The following is a 25099-nucleotide window of genomic DNA, read 5'->3' on the forward strand; positions in this document are numbered from 1 at the left end:
TTTGAGCTTTTTTTTAAAAAAGTCTGAGCTTTTTTTAAAGTCCAAAACAAGTATTATACAATAATACAAACACATTCATCACTTTTTCAGGAGAAGAATTTTAATTCAGCCATCTCAAATTGTCGGTTAAGACCTATTGGAAGGCACTTAAAAATGTTAATCTTTTTATTTTGAGGAAACTGTAGATTTACGTACACTTATAAGAAATAACATGGAGAATCTGTGTACCCTGCACCCAGTTTTCTCCTGTGGTAACATATTGCAAATTATAGTACAATTTCACAACCAGGATATTGAACTTAATAGAGTCAAGATACAGAAGACTTCTAACACCACAGGAGTTTGCCCAGGAGTTTATGTTGCCCTTTTATAGCCACTCCCACTTTCTTCCTACCCTCATCTCCTTAACCCCTGGCAACTGCTCATCTGTTCTTCATTTCAAGACTAGAACATAAATATAACGTTATGCTATGTAACCTTTTGAGTTTGGCTTTATTCTCTCTGCATAATTCTCTGCAGGCTGAGGCAGAGTGTTGCATGTTGTTGCCTGTCTTGAGCTCCAAGTCGGGGATTTATGCTGCAAAGGAAGTCCCAAGAAACTTGGTTCTGTGTTTTTTCCTTGCGTCCTACTTCCTAGCTTACTTGCTGCTTTTTCTCCATGTTTCAGAGTCTTTTATGTTTGTCTTACACATTATACAATGTCCAGGGTTCTTAGTTGTACTTAGTGTTTCTTCCCAGAAGCAGAGGTCAGTGAGATTAGTATTCCAAAGTTCAAAACATTCAAGAATTTTGCTCTGCTGACTTCTAAGTGACTGCAGGGCAGACTTTTCTGTCAGGACATGGTCTGTTGAAGAATTTTGGTTTGAAAAAAATGGTATTTCTTGCTCAAAATTGCTAAAACCATGTCCCAGATCTGGGATTGTAATTTAGATTTCAAGAAAAGACAATTTTGAAAAAATGCTAAGTGGAAAAAAAGGAACAAGATTCTCAGACAATTATTAATCATTTTCATTACAGAATAACAGAACTGGAACTTTGAAAGTCTGTCTTTTCTATCATGTCACAAAGTTGTCCTAGAAGAAAGGAAAATGTTACTTTCCTAATATCTCAAATATAGAAAGAAAACATGTTATTGCTTATTCTGAGTTTCTATACATAAAATGCTGTAGCATGCTCTTTAAATTTTAACACATAATATTAATACTTTTTAATATTACCAACCTCTTTATGCATGAAGAGTTCCTTATATTTTTTAGGATAGATTTATTTTTTAAATGTTGAAGATTTGGCTTAAGGTCTTGGTACCTCTCATGTATTTTTTTTTCTTAAAGTAAAATATTACATAATATTCTAAAATTATATAAATGAGTTGTGTTTTAAAGACTGGTTGTTCAGGGGAAACAAACAAAAAGATCCTTTGAAACTTAAGCCAAGGTAAAAATGTAAACAAATGGTAGTACTATTGGACATTTCTCCCATTTCTTTATTTTAGCTGTTTTTTTTATTTTTATTTTATTTATTTATTGTATTTTATTGATTATGCTATTAGAGTAGTCTTAAGTTTTCCCCCTTGTCCCTCTCCACCCAGCAGCCCCTATTTCCTCAGGCAATCCCCACATCTTTTTGTTCATGTCCATGGGTAATGCGTATAGGTTCTTTGGCTGCTCTATTTCCTATGCTGTACTTTACATCTCCACAGCTAATCTGTAACTACCTGTTTGGACTTAATCCCCTGATCTCTCCACCTATTCCTGCACACGCTGTTCCCATGTGGCAACCATCAAAATGTTCTCTGTGTCTATGGTTCTTTCTGTCTTGGTTCTTCTTGTTTTCTTTGTTTTTCAGGTTCAATTGTTGATAGATATGTATTTATTGCCATTTTATTGTTCATAGGTTTGATCTTCTTTTTCTTAAATACTGTATTTTGCACCCATATTTTTGTGTGCATTATACATGGGATGATTATACCCATGATATGTAATCATTGTACCCATGTATAATGCCCATCATTATTTTTACCTCAAAAAATTTGGGCCCAAAACTGTGTATTATACACAGCAAAATACAGTAAGTCTCTTTAACATTTCATATAATAATGTCTTGGTGATTATGAACTCCTTTAGTTTTCTCGTGTCTGGGAAGCTCATTATCTGCACTTTGATTCTAAATGATAGCTTTGCTGGGCAAAGATAAATCTTGGCTGTAGGTCCCTGCTCTTCATGACTTTGAAAATTTCTTGCCAATCCCTTCCAGCCTGCAAAGTTTCTGTTGAGAAATCAGCTGACAGTCTTATGGGAGCACCTCTGCTGGTAACTCCCTGCTTTTCTCTTACTGCTTTTAAGATTATCTTTAACTTTTGGCATTTTAATTATGATGTGTGTTGGAGTGGGTCTCTTTGCACCCGTCTCATTTGGGACTCTCTGTGCTTCCTGAAATTGCATGTCTATTTCCTTCACCAAATTCAGGAAGTTTTCATTAATTACTTTTTTTTTACGTAGATTTCCAATTTCCTCCTCTTCCTCTTCTCCTTCTGGCACCCCTATGATGCAAATGTTGGAACACTTGAAATTGTCCTGTAGGTTGCTTGCACTATCCTAGATTTTTTGGATTCTCTTTTCTTCTTATTCTGATTGGTGATTTTGTGGTTCTTCATGTTTGAAATCATTGATTTGATTCTTGGCTTCATCCACTCTACTGTTGTTTCCCTGTAAATTGTTCTTTATTTCAATTAGTTTATCCTTTGTTTCTGATTATCTATTTTATGCTGTTGAGGTCATCACTAAGCTCCTTGAGCATCCTTATAACCGGTGTTTTGAATCTGCATCTGATAGGTTACTTATCTGCATTTTGTTTAGTTCTTTTTCTGGAGTTTTGATCTTTTGGGGGGGCATGTTTCTTTGTCTCCTCATTTTGGCAGCCTTCTTGTTTCTTTCTATGTATTAGGTAGAGCTGCTATGACTCCCTGTCTTGGTATGGTGGCCTAATGTGGTAGGTGTCCTGTAGAGTCCAGTGGCACAGCTTCCGCTATCACCCAAGCTGGGTACTCAAGGTGGGCCCTTTGTGTGGGCTGACTATACCCTCCCTCCTCTTGTGGTTGAGTCTTGGTTGCTGTTGGCAGGTTATTTGGAGGGATTTACCCAGGCCAGTCAGCTGTAAAGACTGTCTATGACCACTGACACTAACCTTGGTCCTCTGTGGAGGATCAGCTGTGCAGGGGCACAGAGGTGGTGCTCTGACATGGTCTGCAGCTGTCCACTAGGTGTGCAGGCTCTGAGGTTTCCTGGGTGGTACAGGCCACGGTCAGCCCCCACCTGTGTTTTGCTTGGGGCACCCTTTCTGAGCTATAAAGCAATCTGAGATGGCTGCTACTTGTGCTGGGCCTGGGGCCACTAAGCAAGGAGTGCAGGGGATGGAGGCTCACTGAGGCTAGCTGTTGCTGCTTGGGAAAATTTAGTAAGTTGTGAAGCATGAGCCCAGACCAGCCATTCATATGGAAAAACAGCTTGGTTGAGCTTGTAAATTGGGTGGGATGGAGTCTCTGGGGATTTCCAGGGTGGAGCACACAGTGTTAGCCAAGTTGATGGAGTCTCAGATATGGCAACTGCCTGCTGGCTCTGTGGCTTTGTGAGGGGACAATGGTGAGCTCTCCTTGATGCCCTACACTTCAGTTCCTCCCTGTCAGCCACTGGTGCCTTTCAAGCTACTACCCCAGTGCTGAAGCTCAGAAAGAGTGAGTCTGAATACATTTTTGTGTTGGTTCTTTAAGAGGAACTACTTGGAACTCTAGAAGTTTCTTCTACCAACTCAATCCTCCTGGTTTTTAGGGAGGGACTTACCTTCCTGGCACTGGATCCCTGGGCTCAGGGCCTCATATGGGGCTGGGACTCCTGAGATATCCCTCCCTAATTTTTATCTACCATGTGGATGTGGGGCCAACCCCTTCCCCGTCTCTACCCCTCCTCCCAGTATGGATGGATGTGGTTTCTTTAATTCCGTAGTTGTTGGACTTCCATTCAACTCAATTTCTGATGGTTCTGAGTGATGGTTCATCTATATTTAGTTGTAATCTTGATGTAGTTGTACGAGGAGGTGAGCTATGTCTGCCTATGCTGCCGTCTTGACCAGGAGAGCCTGTCCTGCTTCTTTACTTGTGGGGAACAAGAGCATCACTAGTTTTGACAGAAGGGGCTCAGGCACCTTATAGATTTCTCTTCTGAAACACTGTCCATTTAAGATGAACAATATCTGAAATAGTCAACTGCCTTAGATACCAAGTAGAAATTATGATTATAGTGATCACATGAATTTCTTTTCTTTATAGCTAGTGTTTTTTTTTTCAATCTATAGGGAGGAGATTTCCAAGAGCAGCACTGAGCTTCCTTCATAAAAAGTCCTGATGTCTTTATTACAAAGCACTTATTCTATTTCTGGTCACTTTACTCCTAATTTTTCTGAAAAAATAGGAGGTGCCCTACTTCTTATAGGTTCCCCCATCCGCACACAGGCAGGACGCACAGTTCCAGATTGCAAACAGCTGGGAGTGATGGGGAGTGAAGCTTAAGCATTAGCAACTTCTTTGTGATTGGGGGTGTGGAGGTGGTGGGTGTGTGAAGGAAAGGAGGAGGGAAGTAGAAGAGTAGATGTGCTGAGTAATCTGATAAAGATACTTCATTCATTATTTTTAGGGGCATCACGGACATTTTCAGACAGTGGAGCAGCAGTCAATAATGAAGAAATAAAAGTGTAGGAGGATGGATAATCGGGACATCCCACAAGGACAGTGCCAGGGCATATGGGTGCAATGTTGCAGGCAGAGGGTTTAGCCTGAGGGACTCTCTTAGATAATGTACTGTGTTTACTTTGTCCCAGGCTCCCTTTTAAGTGTCAGCCATATGTTATATTCTGTTACATATTTTAATCCTTTCAGCCACTGTATAAGGTAGACACCCCCCTTTTACATGAGGAACTAAGACAGGTAGAAGTTGAATGACTTGCCCAGGGCTACACAAGTAACAACAAAACCAGAAAAAATTAAATTAAATTAAATTAAGAAAAGACAAAAACAATCTTGTACTAAAAGATTATTATAAAATCAGTTTATACCATATCATCTTCCTCATTTTCCAAATGGTCAAACAAAAGCACCAAGTCTAGAATCCCAGCCATCAGATTGAATCCTATTTTTAATTCTAGAATTATTAACATCATTCTCTATAATTTGCTCAAAGTATAACTTGATATGTAATAAAAATATCAAATAAGCAAACAAACAAACAAACAATAAACACACCCAGGCCATCTGGCTCCAGAGTTCATGCTCGTAGCCACTACAGTACAATGAAGAAGGAGGATCAGACAGATACAGGAGGGAACTTCAGGGAGTTTAGGCAGGTTGACCTTGATCTCTTTAGGCAGTGTGTCGCATACAAGAGTGCGTCAAGTATATTTTGGGAGCAGGTACTGAAAAATCACTGCACAGGAAATGCTATCTTAGTTACTTGTACATGTCTACTCAGTACCTAGTTTTCCATTACTGTGGGTGGAGAATGGCTATATATGGTGCCATATCCTGGTAGTAATCTGCACATAACAAATGTTTATCAATCAGTAGCTGACATATTTTTAGTCATTCTCCAAATAACTTGCAGTCACCTGCAGAACAGTTATAATCATACAAAACCATTACTCTTTCATTTGTCCATTGGGCCTCTTTTCAGCTCAGTCTTCTTAATGAGGCACACACGCACATCTATTTAAGTAAAAGGTGGCAGAATAAAGCACTTTCCTGGCAACAAGCTGGAACATGGATGTCCCAGACAGACTATAAAATAAAGCTTTCTTGGATATTAAGCTGACTTCCATGAAGATACTTAGTAAAACCAAACCATAAAAACTCTTTACTTATATATACAATTTCCTAATTAGGTCATTTGTTCAAAAAATGGTAAAAAAAATACTAAGGCAATGGTTAGGCAAGTGCAGAGGCAATTAAAGGTCACTGTCTCCACACATGACCACCTTCATATGACACCAATTGCAAGTTCAGGGAGTGGCCAAAAAAACCCTTTCAGGTTTAGCAATTTGCTAGAAAGATTTACAGAACCCTCTGAAAGAGGTCATAGTCACGATTATTGTTTATTATGGGGGAAGACTACAGATAAAGATCAGCTGAAGGAAAAAACCGTGTAAGGCAAAGTCGGGAGGTCCCAAGTGTGAAGCTTCCACCTGCCTCTCCCTGTGGAGTCAGTACATTACTCTACCCACATGGGTGTGTGACCATACACTGAATTACTGTCAGCCAAGGAAGCTTTCTTGAGCTTTGGTGTCCAAAGCTTTTATTGGGACTTCATCATGTGGGCATGATGGATGGATTGTCCATGAGGTTAGTCTCTGTCTCTAGGATGACTGAGACCACATGACCCAAGTCTTCTACACTAACTCACATGGTTGGTCTTTCTGGAGTGGCCAACCTCCACCCTAAGATTATCAGGTGCAGCCAGCTTTGCCCTAAACAAAAATCTATGTCGTTGTGTATGACATAGCTTATCTTCCTGAAGCCAACAGCAAGGACCATACCGCTCTTTGGGCAAAGCCAAGTACTTTATTACATAGTAAATAACTCTGCTTCCTTTAGGAGAATCTCCAAGTCCCTCATCTCTAAGTTTTGGGCCAGTTACCTGCCTGAAATTAAGCAAGACTTGTCAGGTATAAAGGATTTTGGTGGGGTTAAAAAAAAGACAAGATCATTCATCTCAGAGACTTAAAGCAACATGTGCCTATTTCTCCTTCACCCCCCATGACCAACATGGGTTGAATGAAGCCTGCACCCCACATTTCCAGACTCAGGGTTCAGGTAGATGGAGACAGCACTCTGTCACTCTGCCATGGCAAAGACAGGCATGTAATGAGTCATGCACCGCTGTTCAGGCAGAAGTCACACACATTGCTTCTCACATTTCATTGGCCAGTGAAAGTGTGACAGTCACATCTAATTTGGGTGCAGGGAAGAGAAGAATTGTTATACTGTGTCCAGGAAGAGAACTGAGCCCCAGTTCTCTTAGGAGTCCCAGTAACTATCCCAAGGGATTTATCTCTTAAAACAAGCAGACTCGCATAAAAGACTTTTAGCCACTTAATTTAAGACATGAGAATGTATTCATGGAATCCTGGAAATTTTGCTTACTTGCTGTCAGCCCGGCTCTTCTCATGCTGCCATCCACTTTCAGACCACAGCCTCTGACTCTTGGTGGTATGCCCTATGAATTTATTCCAGAAGTTTGTGTAGGGCTGTTGGGATCCCTTGAGTCCTGATACAAATAGGAAGGAAGTTGGCCTGTTTCTCTTCAGGTACCTCATCTCTCTTCCGATGAAGAACCCCATCTCTCCAGCCGCATAGCACTGTATGCAGTTGCTGATCACCGAGCGACACTGTGGTGTTCCACGACCCTGTGCATTTGCTGATGTTGTTCCTTCACAGAAATGTCCTATCCTCCCTACTGTTCAATAGGCCACAAAAACTCATTTTTTCTTCAGGACTCAACCCAAATTTGTTCAGTGATTTTTGTGTATTTCCTCATACGTGAACCCATAAATTTTCTGAAAACCTTTGTTATCACTCTTTTGTTTAACTGATTACTCATTTGTGCCTTCTGTTAAAGTTTTGAGGGTAGAAATGCTGTCTTTTTTCATCTTTGTATCCCCAGCACATTGGGCATCATGTTACTTAAAATATCTTTGTTAAATTGAAGAGTATAGAGATACTGAATCTCAAGGGTTAACAGTAGAGAGAAGTAAAGTCATTCTTATTTGATAAGAATGACTATCTATAATAGTCCTCTTAATATTATAAAAAACAATTTTCCTTTAAGCTAATTTGTATCTAACCATTAAAGATTGACCCTGTGTATTATGTAATAAATGACACAATATATGTAATTATAAGGGGAGGATTTTTTAAAAAAGATTTCACCTGTGCATAAGTATCAACAATTGGTCTTCTGCATAATGTATTTCTGCATTATATTTACAGTCCTATGGCCTAGACTGGCTGTGATTGTTTACAAGGAAACTCAGTGATTTTGGGAGTTGGATGAGGGCTATTTACTGCAGAGAGACAGAGCCAGACACATGCTTCTGAACAGGAAAGAAAGCTCTGAGCTCATAAAACATACACTCAGCCCACAACTTTTTTTTAAACCCGAGGGAAAGAATTACACACCATTTTCTGAAGCTATATTTCTTAAGATCTTGTGTCCTTTTCAAAGCTTGCTTTGATATACGTGGTGCACAGAGATGGAGGAAAGAAAATGGAGAGGGAAAAAGTTAAAGTGTATTTGAAGTAGTTTGACTCAAAGTTACCTACTTTCTTGGACCATTGGATGGCTAGGTTCTGTTCGGTGGCTCCTCAGGAGGATGCACAGTAGAATGCTGGTTTGGAGAGGTGGTGGGAATTACAGATCTCCAGGAGGGTAGCCTCCTAGCTCAGCACATTGCCAGGTGAAACACCAAAGAAAATCAAAGTTTAGGTAGTTTTCCAATCCCAGTTTGCACTTGATGATCCAGAGTAATTATTACTAGTGCCTTATTTGTTTCCCAGTGCCCTGGTCTGGAGTGGTTGCCCTGGTTTTAGGTCACTCAGAGTGGAGAATATTGGTGTGGTGAATGGAAAGGAACAAAGAAGTTCCTTCCGGAACTTCTGGAATGAAAAGGGCTCAAAGGAGAATTATTGTCTGAGGGTAAGTTCTGTTCAGGGTTTTCCTTAAAAGGCTTCTTATGGTGCTTTCTGAAATGTCTTGAAGACTTTCTTCTGATCCACTTTCATCATTTTTCTTTGGTGCTGCTTTCATGGGGCCTTTGTGTCTCAGTGTGGGCCAGATTTCTTACAGACTCATGGGCAGCAAGGCTGTGTGTGTGTGTGTGTGTGTGTGTGTGTGTGAGAGAGAGAGAGAGAGAGAGAGAGAGAGAGAGAGAGAGAGAGATTCAACCCTAGACAGATTGGCTTGTGAATGGGATGATAAGAATAGAGAGAAGCACATACCAGGATACCAGACTTCCTGTGCACAAGCCTTTGAATGCTGCGTTTCAGTCTCTGAAATAGAATTCATCTTAAGGCTGGGATCATTTATTCCCTCTGGAATTAAGCAATAGCACTGGCAGCAAAAGAAACTATTTTGGGAAATAGATGTGGGAGGAATTTTGCTATGTATTACAGGCTAGGCAGAAGTACCTTTTATGCTTTTAAAGACCACACTCCCTTAGAGCCCTGGTAGATAGAAATTGACAACTTTCAGAAAATCCCAAATGGAATTAATGTCCAGACAAATGTATACACACTATGATCTAGAAAGATTACTAAAGACTGAGTGTAGATGCTTCAACTTAATTTACCTACAGGGTAGAAAGAACACTTCTTTGGAGATTAGCCTTTAATGCAGATGCTGTTGAGAGAAGGTAAAATATAACATCTTGTTCCTGTCCCTTTCCACAACATGCCCTTGCAGGTTGTTTTTGGGTATTCCCATGCAGACTTTTCTGGATTGTTGGAGAAGTTTAAAATAAGACAATGAATGCTGAGTCCACCCCCTCCCTCCAGTCCCTCCCCATAAAGCTAAGGTGGGTAGGGCTTGGCAACTGGTGGCAGCTGTGGAGATAAATAAGCACCGGGGCTCCTGGGTGAACAGGGTGCCGAAGAGCCTGGGATGAGGTTGCATGGCTCTGAGTGCCTGCGGTGGGAAGAGGCCATGAGGACGGAGCTGCAGCTGGAGTCCAGGAGTTCAGACAGTGAGAGGGAGGTGGGGGCTTATAGCAATCAGTTCAATAGTCCTTTTGTCAAGCTATTGCATTTGGGGGGGGCGGTTGGAGGAATGCTTTAGAGGACAGATAAAAGTTGGATACAACTTAAATGATTTCTATCTCATCATTTAATGAATATATTTAGTGGAAACCAGAAATTATGTTGGTCTATACTTATTTGACGTCTCCATTTGATAGTCTTTTGACTATTCAAAAGTGAACTGCCTTCAGAATTTTACCTTTACAGGTTGGCTGAAATTAGAAATGGAAAACAGCAGCTCAGTGCTGTTTAAAATTTTTTCTGTTTTGTTACTGATAACCAGTTTGGAAAATGCTTTTCTCTAGAAGGCTTTTGAATTCTCTTATAAGTGTGGTAGTAGAAATCATAATAGATGGTTTTTGTCAGTTTGTTTTCTTCTTTCCACTTAGGCATTAGAATTAACGTGAAGATGTTGAGATTCCCCAACCCAAACAGTGCTATCTAGGCTTCTGATAAGCACTTCGTCAATTATATCCTGTTGTTCACAAATATACAGTAAATTTACTTGGAGTCAAGAATCATATTTATCTATTTGCTTTGCATGGGAAGTTTGGTGAGTGCCAGGTAGTGGTACCATTATAGACATTAGTGGCCTGTGTATTGATTATTTTTAAAAACAAATGAATTACCATCTTATTTTCCAGATAAATAAATCAAAGATTTGATGATCTCAGAATATGAAACACATTGATGTCTTTCTGTGATGGTATAAAATTTTCTTCATTTTTATGCAACATTTCCATCTTCTTATCATTTGAATCACTCATGTGAGAAATTGGTGGAAAATGCCTTTACATGGCGAAAACACAAAAATGTTTTGAAAATTTTGGAGCATTTCAAGAAAATAAATGAAGACCTACTTAATGCCTTTTAAATTAAAAAAATTGTAAAGTTACATTTTTCTTTATGTATGTCTAACAGGAGAATGATAATGGGAAGTTAGAGAATTGCTTTCAAGGGCACATATTAAGTCTGTAGTGATGAAAGAGTTAGGTATTGTTGAAGGTAGATAAGTACAGGAAGAAAAGTGGGAGTGAAGAGCTTAAAAATGGAGATTAAAAAAAAAACCTTTCAAGTGTTTAGAGAATTGATAAAGCAAGAAAAGTCTTGCTGAGTGCTGCTCCGTGCTAGGATCAGCACTGGGATATACAGATGAAGGGGGCAGCCCTGAAGGGAGTTTGGGAGGGAAATCAGACATTGTTAGCTGGTGTGTCATGTGGATCCTGAAATGCATCTGTCAGAGACTGTGGGTTTATGTGTGGGATGAAATCACCAGTGGTCCCAGCCCCTTCAGTCTTTCTATTGGGAGTTGTCTCTGTTCTCACTGACCTGCCCTCCCCTCTGTGTTTTAGGAGAGACAGCGTCTGGAGACGATCCTCAGCCTTTGTGCTGAATACTCAAAGCCTGACAGTTGCTTGTCCACTGGCACCACGGTGGCGGATGTACAGAAAATCAATAAGGAACTTGAGAAGCTGCAGCTCTCTGATGAGGAGTCTGTGTTTGAAGAAGCCCTGGTGAGCCCCGATGTCAGATACAGGTGCCACCAGAAAGGCTCTGGCCATGACGCGGACTTGGCAACCTTTGGGAGCCTCAGTCAGAGCAGTGCCAGCTTCCTTTCCCCCAGGAGCACCATGAACGAGGAGCTGCTCAGGGACCTCACCAGGACTCCCCCACCGCCCCCCTCTGCCTTTCTGAAAGCTTCCAACGAGTCCACTTACCTAAGTATCCTACCAAAGGTAAAGGAGGCAGAGCACAGAGACTGGGATTGAGGGCCTAGGACGATGCATCTGCATTGGCCTAGAGATTATAGACACTTTATGATGCTTGCTTTCCAAAATGTTTTCAGTGAAGCTTCCACTGAAGAGGTAATCGGCAAGGTGTAGTGTTTACTATAAAGTAATAAATTTGCACTGCAAAAAAATGTAGCAGTTCAGGAAAGTAGAAAGAAAGGTTTTTCTTCCTTTTGTCCTTTCTTAGTGGTGACCTAAGAGATAAACACAGTTAAAGTATTTTACATGCTTTCCTAATATTTCTGTGCATATACAGCCAAATCATAGTCATAGACACACACACACACACGCACACATAATGGTCTTCATTCTTCCCTCCCTAAATGTCTGGCGCATCTTTGCACATTAGTATACACAGCTTTACCTCAGTCATTTCAATAGCTGACTAGTGTACTGTTTGGAAATACTATCTAAGTTGTTTCCAGTTTTTGGTTAATAAAATCTTCACACATATATCCTAGCAAATATTCTAGGATATATGCAAATGTTATCTGTAGGATAACGTACTAAAAGTGGAATTGCTAGGTCAAACCAGTGTATATTATTTATTTTAATGAATATTTCTAAATTACACTCTCAAAAGAGTTACAGTTTCACTAAAGTTTATTTTATGAGAACATCTTATTTTCCATACACTTGTTAAGGCTGTGTATTATCAAAAACTTTCAATTTGCTAAGTTAATAGGTGTTTTAATTAGCTTGTTTTAATACACATGAAAGTAGGCATCTTTTCATATTTTTAGTTGTTAATTTGTATTTTGACACAATTATTCATATTCCTCACCCATTTTTTTTAAAATGTCTTGTTTTTACTGAGTAATAACTATTTATGGTAATGAAATTAGTCTTTTATTATGAGTGCTAGCTTTGACTTTTGACTTTCTTTGTGATATTTTTTGAAGTATAAAAGTTTAATATGTTATCATAATTATTTAGTCTTCTGGTTGTTTGCTGACTTAAAAATGTCTTCCAAATGTAAGGATTTTTAAAAAGGAGTTCAAGGAAAATCTTTTGGTGGTTTTTTTTCACAGAGTTAAGGATTTTTTTCCTATAAGATTAAAAAAATTCCTTACCTGTTTTTTAGAAAGGATTTAAGAATGCTTATAATAAAAGATATTAAAAGATAAATATTTTATTACAATAAAATTAGAACACCAAGATGGTAAATAACAAGGAAAAGCAGATCCTGGAAAAGCCAGTACCATAATCACAAGAATTTATTTATTTAAGGATGAATAAGACTAATTAATTAATGTACTTAAGTAACTCTGACCATTAAGTGCATCTCTGAGATTCTTGGTAGTCATGGCCCAAGAACCAAAAATAAACAAGTACATTAGTTATATTTTTGTTTTAAGAGAAGGACACATAATGATTGTTTAAGAGAAAGGCGCCCTAAATTCTGGAAGTAATTTCTCACATGAAGCACTATTCAGGAGAATTTAGGTGTTTGTTTTTATTTTTGTTTCTTTGACTGCAACAAGATTTTTCTTGTTAAAAAAATTTTGAATGTTCCTGGTCAGAAGTCCTTACCTACCTTGAGTTCTCCAATTGTGTACGTCAAGACTGTTGAGACTCTGGACTGTTCATCCCTTCTTTCTTGTAATGACCACACTTGCCTGACTCAGTGGAGTTATCTCAGTGCAGAGGAACTCTGAAGAGAACAGCTGTCTCTACTGCCAGAACGATGCAAATGTTAGAAACTAGGATATGGGAGGAAAATCAAGAGCTGTTGGTGTTCAGGCAGAGTAAATGATCCATCATTTGATAATTTGACCTGTTGTCATCAGACATTGTGTTTTCTCAGAAATCCTTTGCCCCCTTTTTATCTTAAATCCTTTTACATTTCTTCCTTCATGGACAGCTGCTAGTTTTGGCATGGTGGTAAGCTGTGCGCTCTCTCTAAGGATTGTCTTTTTGAAGACAGGTTCCCTCCTGAAGAGGGCTATGACAAGAAAGCTGCTGGTATGGAAATGAGCAGATCGTGACAGATGTTTTTCATTGCTCAAATGTGCTTTTGTGGAATAGCAGGCCTCTGATGCTCCGCGCAGCATCCCTGTGTGAGAGAAGTAAGACTGCCTCCTTGAGAGACAGGAAACATCAGGAGCTCCTCTGCTCACCACACAGCAGTTTAACAGAGTGCAAGCAAGAGGGTCCTGGGTGCCAGGGAATGCATTTTCATTTATTACTTTTTTAAAAAATCCTCACCCAAGGATATGTTTGTTGATTTTAGAGGGGGGTGGGAGATAGATAGATGATTGATAGATAGATGGATAAACACACATTAATGTTACCTGTCGGGAATTGAGCCCACAACCCTGTAGTGTGTGAGACAGTGCCCCAACCAACTGAGCCACCCAGCCAGGGCTTGCCTATTACTCTTTGAAGACAGACATATATTACCTGAAGCCAGGAGGTAGAAGAATCTTTTTAAAAAGTCCTGGCCATTAGTTTTAGATGCCCTTCCACTTTGAGTAATCTGCTCACTGAATTATTAACAAAGCACAGCATTTGTTATTCATCAGTCTAAGGATCAATGAAGAGAAGAATGTGAAAAACACTCTAATCTGATGTAATAAAACAAAGATTTCAATGATATTTAGGAAACTGTAGGTCTACCATTCTGGAACTTGCTTCACAGAATACTTAAAGATACAGATGACCTTCGAAATATGCTAATTTTTAATTTGCTTTTCTCAACATATCTACCACCACCTGAGGTGAAAGTTAAGAGTAGCTCACTCTTCTCCATTTTTTTGCACTTTTATTGAGATATAATTAACATACCACACCATTTAAGTTTAAGGTGTACAGTATATGACCTCACTTACATATATTGCAAAATGATGACCACAATACATTTTGTAAATGTTCATCACCTCATCTAGTTACTAAAAAAATTTTTCTTTGTTATAAGAATTTTTCACTCTTCTCTTTTTGAGTCATCATTCTATTGACCATGGACAGCCCTCACACTCGCAACCTCCACTGGTTGCAGAGGTTTCTAAGAAGAGATCCTCAAAAAAGGAGGCCAGTGCAAATTGTTTGTTCCTTCTCTCTCTCCCCTTTTTCTGTGTGTATCAAGTTACCTCCAAATGGCATATTTGGGGTACATATACATGTGTAATGGCTTATTAAAACATGTCACTTTCAGTGGGATCCTATCCAGTACAATTTTTAAAAATCCCAGAGAGATTAAAATGAAAGCTTTCTTTTACCATAAAACTGAAGATACTCTGTGGACACCACACCATGGCTCTCTGTTGATTTTTCTTAATTTAGATATAAATCAGATAACAATATCCTCACTACATTCTATTACAAACCAGAATTTTAGAATACTTTTTTGGAGATATTGTTTTTTATAAATAACACTAAAACCAGTCATTTCCTAGATGGTATTTATTGCTATAAACAACCTCTCAAGTTGTTTTTTATTAAATATACCTATTGTGATAAATTTTCTTGAAACTTTGAATTATATAGACACTCATAATCACTGCTATTACCTATCTTTACAGTTTTGCAGGTTGTTCAGTTTTTGTTTTCTCTTACCACGTGCCTTCCACCTGTGGGAGAGATATTTTTAAAACATGTTGGAAGTTGAAATCTAATATGAAATGTTGACCCAACAGGATACTGGCCTTCTTGAAGCTTTCCTGCTAGGATTACTCGTCGGTGATTTCGGAATGCCAGTCACTGTCACAGGCATTCCTCGGGCCCTGAAGCAGGCACCTTAGCATTAGGACAATGAGCTTCATTGTGATGAAAAGGTCACAGATGTTTTATTAGTCAATAAGGTACAGATTTTAGGTGGCAAATATGAAGCCAAATGTCAAAGTTTGGAAGGTCTGCATTCCCTTGTTCTAATTAACCTGAGATACTTGTGACTTCTCAGTCACTTAGTCTCCTTCGGTAGGTAAAGAATAAAGGACACAACATGATGCCTGTCTTCTTAAAGCTGTTTTCAGGATTGTTGAAGTGAATGAACATAGTGAGGTACAATACATTTCAATGGTTTCTCTGATTAATTTGAATATTCCTTTTAATGATTAGTGAATTATCTTCAATAATTTACTTATCTGAGCTGCTGCTTTTAATTTCTAATTATGAAATTGTGGAACCATTGACTTACTGATACAAACAAAAATAGTTTTTTTAAAAGAGTAATACAACTTAAAAGTACCAGCATTCCTTGACATACAGAAAGACTGGTCTCTACCTGGTGATATACAAGATATTAACCTGAAGTCCTTGAAAGAAGAGGCTATTTGCAATTCACTATATTCTCTTCTTAAAATAACAAGCTGTTGTATTTTGGCTGTGTGTGTGATCAGTATTCCTTTTTTCCCTGGGCATCTGTCATGACTGTCCAGGACTGAAAATATGCCCTCTCTCACTTTATTTCTTTCTTGACTTTCTCATTTCTCACTAAGGAACTCAAATTTTTATGAAATCGTTTTACGAATGATAGCCAATGTCCTGTTTCCTGTCACTGAAGGCCACTGGCCCAGTTAATGCCTTAAACATTATGTAGGAAGAAAGTTCTATAGGATATAAGTAGTGTGCTGACACATGAATTGACTTAATAGTGAGCCTAGTTTTAAGTCATTTGCGGGGGGGGTCACAGAAGTAATTAAGCCTGTTTTGTCCTGATTACTGACTTTGTGGAACATTTCCGTGAGACTGGGCCAAGTGTGACCTGCCCTTGCTTTTCCCCACCTCATGTTGGAAAGAAAATAAATAAGCATGAAAGCCCATGTGCAGATAACCTTATCAGGGGCACCCGGTAGTATGGTAGAGATCCCGGAGACTGTTGTAGGTGTACTCACCTGGATGTGGGAGGGATATGGAGTTTGCAGTGAAAAGTCCAGGCATGCCTAAGAGATACCTGAGGAATATGTCCCAGTCTCATCCAGATTCTGCATCTCTGTTGTGCCCAACTGTGTGTGTAACCTTAGAGAAGTCACTGCAATCTCTGTGGACCATAGTTCCCTCATCTGTATAACCTCTTAGGTATTTCAGCTTTAAAAAGATATGAATTCATGAATTTACGTTGTGTACTATGAGCTGAGCTAAGAACCTAACTGCTGTTTCTGTGGGAAAATGCAGAGTCCCTATTAAACCATTAAGGATGCTTTTAGAATCCAAATAAGCATGGAGATAGAAATATTAGACCTGGGGCCAGTTTATAAATTGGGAAATTCTGGGACTGAAGTGTGAGTATCTCTTTTCTGTCTTGATTAACTACAGACGCCAGAGGGTATAAATGAGGAGCAAAGGGTCCAGGAGCTGGCTGCCATGGAAGAGGCCCGGATAGGAATCCTGAACAACCTCGAGGAACTGGAACAAAAAATCAAAGATATAAATGACCAGATGGATGAATCTTCCCGAGAGGTATAAACCATGAGTTCATTTTTTACTATCTCCCTGTTTTGTTTTGTTTTTTAGCTTAAAAATATTGCTGCCCATGAGGGCCTGTGCATTGGAAACAATACGTAAGTCAACATGAGTGAACATTTGTTCAGTGGGTACATAACACAGGATAAAACTGGCTTCTTTGTACATTTCTTTTTCTTTTTTGTAATAAGAAGAGAGAGACATATTCAGCCATTTTCATGTACTTTATATATAAACTGACTTTGTTGTAACTAGTACAGCAGGTTCTCAAATAACGTTTTGTTCAACTTCATTTCATTCTAACATTAATGAGATACTGTAGGAACTTTTGTTTATATCAACTAGCCTGTGGTAAATTGGGTTTCATTAAACATCATTTCACCACGATTCTAAGAACCTATTGATGATGTTAAGTGAGGACTTGCTGTATATGCTTTCTGACTTGCTACAAATCTGTGAGATGAGGTAACATGAATTTAGGTGTTCAAGTAGAAATCCAACAAATATTTTCTGAGCGTGCTCACTATGAATTGGATATCATGTTGGTACTATAGTGGATTTACATGTGAATCGAACATAGACCTAGCTTTCTAGAGGACTCTAGAAAGTCCTCTAGAACCAGGGAGGAGACAGACACAGACAGACTGTAATTCTGGTTACAGAATTAATAACTATAACTGAAGGGAGGGGCAACTTTTACATTACCTCCATGGAGTGACAAAGAGCAGATAACTCTGCCTAGGCAGGATCTGCGTGTCCGTACTCACAGATGACTCAGACAGCCCCATATGTGGCAGGGGACTGCTCACCTGTCAGCTTGTGCAGAAACCCTGGAAGCCCCTCCTGCTGGCATCGCTAAGGAATGCAGTGCTTGCATGCTGGGCTGAGTGTAATTTTTACTTCCCATGCTCTAGGGACAAAGAAAGAAAGACGTGGTGGTTCCCTAGATGGTGCATGCTTGAGTCTCAATCTAAGCAAATAGGCAAAATATTTTTGAGAAATAAGCAGAAAGGGGGTCATCATAGAAAAATTGAATAACTAGTTCTCTTATATTCTAGGCTCTCCAGCTTTCTTCTGTAGGACTCCTGAGCCTCACACGGGCTCTCTGAAATGCTCTGTAGGCCCTACAGTCTGGCTGACACAGTAGTTACTTTCTGAAATCTGTAGCTGTTAAAAATGTACCTCTAAAGTAAGTAGCTAAGAACTTCCCTGAATGTGAAACACCTCTGGGCTTTGTTTTGTGTCCTCAGTTGGATATGGAATGTGCTCTTTTGGACGGAGAGCAGAAATCTGAAACAACTGAGCTGATGAAAGAGAAGGAGATCTTGGATCATCTAAACCGGAAGATAGCAGAACTGGAAAAGAACATTGTTGGTGAAAAGACCAAGGTAAAAGAAAATTCTGTTTGAATGCAATTTTTGAGGGCAAAAGGGTGGTCCCATTTCATTGGATCTAAATGTTGTATGAATTGCCATGGTTTTGTATTTCTGTGTCCTGCTCCTGGAGATGTCAGCACTAGAGAAAAGTCTTAAGAGGAGGTAAGTTGTCACCAACTAAGAACTGTCAGGTACCGAGTAGCTGACGCTGAGAGAGTACAGCCTGTGTAATGCCAAGCTGATATTTGTGGCAGCTTTTTCTACTTGAGATGAGTGAACTGCTTTTTTCATCAGCCTTTCTGCTCTTCTAATTCTACTGTGGGTTTTTTTTTTTTTAAATTGACTTTAGCTTACTGAATTTCTTTACCACTGCTGCCCTGGAGAAATGGCTTAAGCACATGCAGATATGGTTGCCTCATTTCTTTTCATTCTTTCTGTTTATTAAAAAAGATGAATAGGAGGCATTCATCTCACTTGCCTTGTCTTGCCACAGTCTTCATTGCAAGTGCACTGCTCTTTGGAAAACGCATTGCAGTTTTCCTGAGATCCTCCCACACTGCCCCGTAAACTCTGTCTCTGAAACACAGTTGACACTCATCTTGGAAAAGGTCTTATTTATGCATTTGAGGCTATGACCTGAAAGGTAGCTGATATCTACTAGGGAAAGTATGGGAAATTACTTACTTGTAGTTTTTTAGAATCTGGGGTGGGAGTTGTGTTTTCTGTTTGTCTGTTTTTGTTTATTTTCTCTGGGAAATATTTTGCTTACTCTCTTCTCACATTCTAAATTGGTAACAGCTGAAGTAAGCCTACACCAAAAATTAAAATTCCAGTTTGGGGAAGAAAAAGCAAAATGAACTTTAACACATTCTTTCTTGCTTTCCATGTTCTCCACTAAGGAGAGAAAAAGAAAAACAATGTTCAGTTTGAGTAAATTCTACTGGTAGTATGTGGAAGGATTTCTGCTGAATGTGGCTTCCTTTTTATAGGTCCTTCTTTGTTTGAGACCAATAAATAAGGGCATTTGATCTTGGTGCCAGAATATGAGCTCAAAAAGATATTGTCAGAAATTGAAGTCAGATTAAAAGCTACACATCAATATCTTGGCTTCCTGCTTGTCAAGATTAAACTGCACAGCTTTTTCATATTAAATTTTATGTATGTTCCGTCTAGCCCCAGACTTTGAAATAACAAAGAACCCATTTGGGTAATAGGTATATTTTTCTTTAACAGCTCAAAACCAAGTCAAAGCATTGATTGTCTAGTTCTGCAGTATGGGAAGCTTATGCTTTTCAAAGGTTCTGTACTGAGACAGCAAGAAAGTTTCGTGGGAGGCATCAGATGTCTTTGTTTTGAGACTTACTAGTATTTTATGGTTTATGTCATTCCAGAAAACTTGTGGGAAATAGGAACGGGTACCATGTTCCCAGAGAACCTTTCTGCCTTCCCCATTTATGTAGTTATTTATCTTTGTGTAGCCCACACATGGATGGCATGGCCAACCAATTCTATTTGTCTGTCATTAGCATCAGATTCTACACAAAAGTGAAGTAGGTCGAGTCAATGCTGAATCTCACTTCCCAGGGAGGGTTGTGTTATGTTCTCCAGACCTAAAGTAATGTGGAATACCAGGAACATGGGCAGGAATGAGCAAGAAGGTCACCTCCATCCTTCCTGTGATTGTTCGGTGGCTGGACAGAGGCTATGCATAGAGGAGAGGACAGTGGGGGCCTGAAGTATAGGATCAGCTCCTGCAGCTGTGAGGGGATTAGTTGGTCTTGGATGATGGAATTATTGTCTGTCGTCGTGTGATGTGAAGAATGGCAGAAACTGGCTCTGGGTGGGAGATGCCAAAGGAAGTTGAGAGAAGTAAAGACTGACTGGGCTACATGATGTTACTACACATTCTTGACAACCAAATTCAGAGACTCAAGTGTTGCTTAGTGGCATTACTGTGTTTCTCAAATAAATTTATTCTACCATTTTTATGGCATGGTGATTTTATATGTTCTCTTTGTTCAAACCTTTGGTCCCCATTCCTCCCACTGGCTTTGAGATGATCTCACTACCCACTTCACTAAGAAGTTAGAAGCATTCCACCTCTTCCACAGCTAAGGAAGCTTCTTTTTCCACCCCGCAAAGACCAAGGCCTGTGGACATGCCCTGGGCCTCATGCCATTCACCATCTCAACATCTTCAGTCCTTTGTCCCTCTTCCCCACCGTCTTCCTCTTTACTGAATCTTTACTGTCAGCATGCCGACATGATTGTTTTTAAAAGCTATTACTGAAAAACAAACTTTTTACCAGCTGCTCCCTTATTTCACTTCTCTTAATCATAGCCAGACTTTTCAGTTTCTTAGCACTCTGTGTGTTCCCCTTCTCTGCTCCCACTTAACCATTCCCCTCGTTCTAGTTGCCTGGGCTCCCACACATCGGATTTGTTCCTGCTAAGACTGCTAAAGACTTAGGTGCTGCCCAACCCATGGGTGCTTCTCAGTCCTCTTATGATTAGATTCCTGAGGAGCATTCGAGACAGGGACAGCTTTCCCTGAGCACTTCCCCTGTCCTGCACCCCTTTGCCTCCACATACCACACTCTTCTGGTTTTCCCTTTTTATCTCTTACTTGTCTTTCTAAGTTTTCTACCTCAGTCCCTTTGCTTGTTCCTCCATCTCTATCTAACCAGTTGTTAAGAGTGTTTGTCTCTGATCTGAATCCTCTTTTCTTGTATCCTCACATTCTTCTATGGCCATGCTTCCCAATGCTGGTGACTGTCTCATGTTTGTCTTTGGCCTACCGCTCTTCCTGAACTCTGACTCATATCCTGTGGTCTACCTGACATCTCTACTCAGATATTTCACAGGTAGTGCCAACTGAACGCCCCATCACTGAACTCTCGATCCTGTCCTTCCCCTTGCCTTCCACATCCTGCCCCCTTCCAATCCTGTTCTTCCTCCAGTGTTCCCAGTTTGGGAAATGGCACCTCTGTCCACCTAGATCCTTGACACTTCTTTCTTTGTCACTCCACAGCCAACTGATTATGAAAACATTCCTCAGTTACTTCAACTTCTCTGCATCTCCTCTAACAGTAATTTCTTCTGACCTTGAAAGTATCTTCTTTAGTCCCATATCCAGCTGCATTCCTTCAGGCCATTCTTTTCACAGCAGCCAGAGTAATTTTGTTTAAAAAATAGAAATTAGATCACATCACTCTGGTTCATGTTCCAGATTTATATAAAATTATATTTTATATAAATAAAAGATTTATATATTTTACATACTCCCCCCTTCTTCACAGCTCTCTCATGGTGGTGGTATTCTGTTCTATCCATTTGTTTAAAGATCTGTTCCCCTGCCCCACTGCCATCACAGGTCCCTTGCTCATCGGTTTGCTCTGCCTGGAACACCCTTCCTCATACTCCGTGCCCGTTGTTTCCACCATTCAGACCTCAGGGTCAGTGTTGGTTTTTCTGAAAAGTTCTTCCCAGTCTTTCTAGTTCACATAATATTCTCCCTATTGTCCTTTTAGTCCTTTTGTGAATCGTATATCATAATTTACATTTGTTCTGGGCTTGTTAGATATTTATATCCTTCTGCAGCCTGTGAAATAGAGGAAGGTGGCATTATCCGCTGTTTTCTGAGCTTGCCGTGGGTGCCAGCATACCACCCAGTATTCTTTGAGAATTGAGCATGGATCTCCTGCTAACAACAAGTCTAGGCTGGGCCTTACCACAAACACTGAGCCAAACACCTGCCCAAGAGCTAAGCAGCCAAGTGTCAGGACAGCTGGGCCGGTCTGCTCAACTGCACATGCCAGTGGGCTTGTAATCACGCTGCCAGGCGAGCCAGAGCGTAAGACAGAAGGAGGAAGTGGCCTTTGCTCTTTTGGATTCTCGTTTCCTTTTCCATACACCTGTTGCTGCTGTCAGATATAAACTGTGGAATGAGAAAACCAACACCTGAAAAGATATCCCTGTTGGTCAAGCTCTGATTCAGATGTCGATAGCACATCCTGTAGGCCCAGCTCTAGTTCTTTTGGAGGCAAGGCGTGGAGACATAGGAAGAAGGTTTAATAACACCTCAGAGTTCAAATCCTGGTGTGAAATCATTGACGTCATTCCTTGGCTCTGAAGACCAGTCTTTAGTATTATTTCCTTTAACTGAGTTGGGAACTATCATTGTACTTGATATATTTAGTGTAAGTTAATATATATTATAGATGATTATTATTTATTATATGTTACCACATAAAATATAAACTGTAGACATAGTTATATATACAACATAAAATATAGACAATGTATTATGTATTTATTGAACATTTTCGTGATGGCTCCCTGGACGGACCCTTCACTGCCATGGGCAGCAGTCAGCTATTTCCGTGTCGCTCTGAGCCCAGGCCCTGCCTGTGTGTTCTCAGACAGCTGTCTCATCACCGATAGAGTCTCTATGAGTAGGGATAAACCCCAAACTGATATAAGTATCCGATGCAAAAATCTTTCCAGAGGAGACGTTTACTTGATGAAGGAGTAAGCAGAGAGGCCGCTATGTTTCCTGGGTGAGTGACAGGAAAGAGGGTGGTTCACTTTTGCTCCAGTAGACGGCTTCAGTTTCCTGGGCTGGGTGGGGGAGAGTGGGGAAGCCACCAGGGCTGTGAAACTTAGTGTGGGCGAAGGCCTGGTGTGGAGCCGACCTCCCTTCCTTACACTCTCCTCATCTTCTGCATTTTTTAATGGCCCTCACTCAGATAAATTATGATATTTTGCAGCCATCTTGACCTGTACACTTTTATAGCTAAATATGCTTACAGGTGTGAACTGAAGCTTAAATCACTCTATGCCATACAACATGTTCCTGAGTGAAATTTTAAATTATTGGATTAATTGTTCTACAGTAAGCATATATTACCATATTTTAAATGGCTAGATTTTATTCCCTATTATTATCTTGCCAAAGTACCTGTTACTTCCTCCCCATCCTTCCTTCAGAGCCAGGGGATGACAGTGAGCCAGGCCCAGAATTCCTCAGCACAGTGTTAATGCCTCTTGAGTTCAGAGCATTGGCCAAGTCACAGTCGATGTTCAGAGGGACCCAGCCCTTCCCGTACCTCTTTCTTACATTTCAAAGGTAGCTCCCTGGTTAGAGGAAGTGGAAATATATCATAGGATTTGGGGATTAAATCAACAGGATTCCAAATTAGGGTATTTTTTTCTGGTGGTTGTTTGATTACATAAATCTTAGTGTTTTGATTTTCTAACTTTTTCTACACTAAACATCCATTCATTGTATAATTAAAATGTCAAAGCCAAAGAGAAAAAATTCTAAAGAGAAATATAGGGATATGCCTCCTTACAGTTAGGCAGGGAATGGGTTCTCGACAATCATTGTTTGTCCACACAGGTTTATTTCCTCTGTCATTCCAAAATCTGAAAAGTTTGGTGGAAAAGAAAACATCCTTTTGTAAGGTTGGCACCACAATTCAGATGGTTGCAAAACCTGACTTTGACTAATATTCACACATGGTGTGAATATTTTTAAGTAGCTATAGAAGTAATAATGTGTTTCGGTAAAGGGTACTTCCTCATATAATATATGCTATGTGAACTGTGTTACCCCTCGAAAATTCAGAATATTCTGAAATCTGGAATACATGTGGCGTTAGGAATTTGGAGCTTAAAACAGTTGCCTAACCCATGAACTTAGGAAGATGCCTGCCTTGTAAATAAGCCCACAGCATTTAGGAACTGGAAGGAAAGGGATTCTCTGGTACGAAGAGGATTTTGGATGGCTTAGGTACTATGAATTTTAACCCATCATTGTATCATTTCAAAACCTGAACCAGTGTTTTATGAAACATGGTCTGATTACCCAGCATTGCTGGATTCTGTGCTGAACAATTTGGAAGTTAAAACATGAATCTTAATTTTCAGGAAAACCTTTTCAAGTTAATAAGGTTGCCAGGTTTTCCCCTTTTCATATATTTATGTGTATGTGTATACGTGTGTGTGTGTGTGTGTGTGTGTGTGTAGCATGCTCAGTTAAATTTGAATTTCAGATAAACAGAAAATAATTTTTTTTCCTTTTGCCCCAAACTGCCATCTCCCAGTAATTCACCAAAATGACAAATACAAAGGGAAAGAGGAGAGACCCCCGCTGTATGTTCTCCAGGCCTTTTTGGGAAACAGAGTTGTGCCTTTGGCCACATACGTGCGAACCTACAAGAAAGGCGATATTGTAGACATCAAGGGAGTGGGCAGTGTTCAAGAAGGAACGTCCCTCCAATGTTCTTGTGGCAGAACCAGAAGGGTCTACAGTGTCACCCAGCATGCAGTGGGCATCCTTGTAATGTACTAAGCATGCTAAGAGCCGAGATAGCTTCCTGAAACATGTGAAGGAAGTGATCAGAAAAAGAAGGAAGCCCAAGAGAAAGGTACCTGCACCCCCCAGAGAGGCACAGTGTGAGAACCAACGGAAAGGGGCCTGAGCTGCTGGAGTTCATCCCCTGTGAAAAGGCACGAGCAGTGTAAGAAAATAAAAGACCTCTGAACTGTTAAAAAATAATAATAAGGATTTTTTGTATAATTATGCCCCATGAATTATTTGGAACATACTTACATTGAAAGATAATTTGCTGTTCACCTGAAGTTAAAATTTCACTGGGTATCCTCTATTTTATTTAGCAGTCATACAAGCTAATAAAG

The 25099-nt window shown here is 39.8% G+C and overlaps 1 protein-coding gene across 11 annotated transcripts in view; it reads left to right on the forward strand.

Annotated features, from left to right (window-relative positions):
• Positions 1-25099, forward strand: part of PHLDB2 (pleckstrin homology like domain family B member 2) — a 237269-nt gene that overhangs the window by 154924 nt on the left and 57246 nt on the right. For 10 of the 11 annotated variants that reach the window (XM_036018070.1, XM_036018071.1, XM_036018074.1 and 7 more), the window contains 3 exons: positions 11185-11568; positions 16876-17019; positions 18273-18410. In XM_036018070.1, the coding sequence (XP_035873963.1) occupies positions 11185-11568; positions 16876-17019; positions 18273-18410 (666 nt within the window). The remainder of the gene's footprint in view (positions 1-11184; positions 11569-16875; positions 17020-18272; positions 18411-25099) is intronic. The other variant, XM_036018076.1, reaches the window with a different exon arrangement.

Source organism: Phyllostomus discolor, chromosome 2, assembly GCF_004126475.2.
Source record: "Phyllostomus discolor isolate MPI-MPIP mPhyDis1 chromosome 2, mPhyDis1.pri.v3, whole genome shotgun sequence".
Taxonomy (NCBI): Eukaryota; Metazoa; Chordata; class Mammalia; order Chiroptera; family Phyllostomidae; genus Phyllostomus; species Phyllostomus discolor.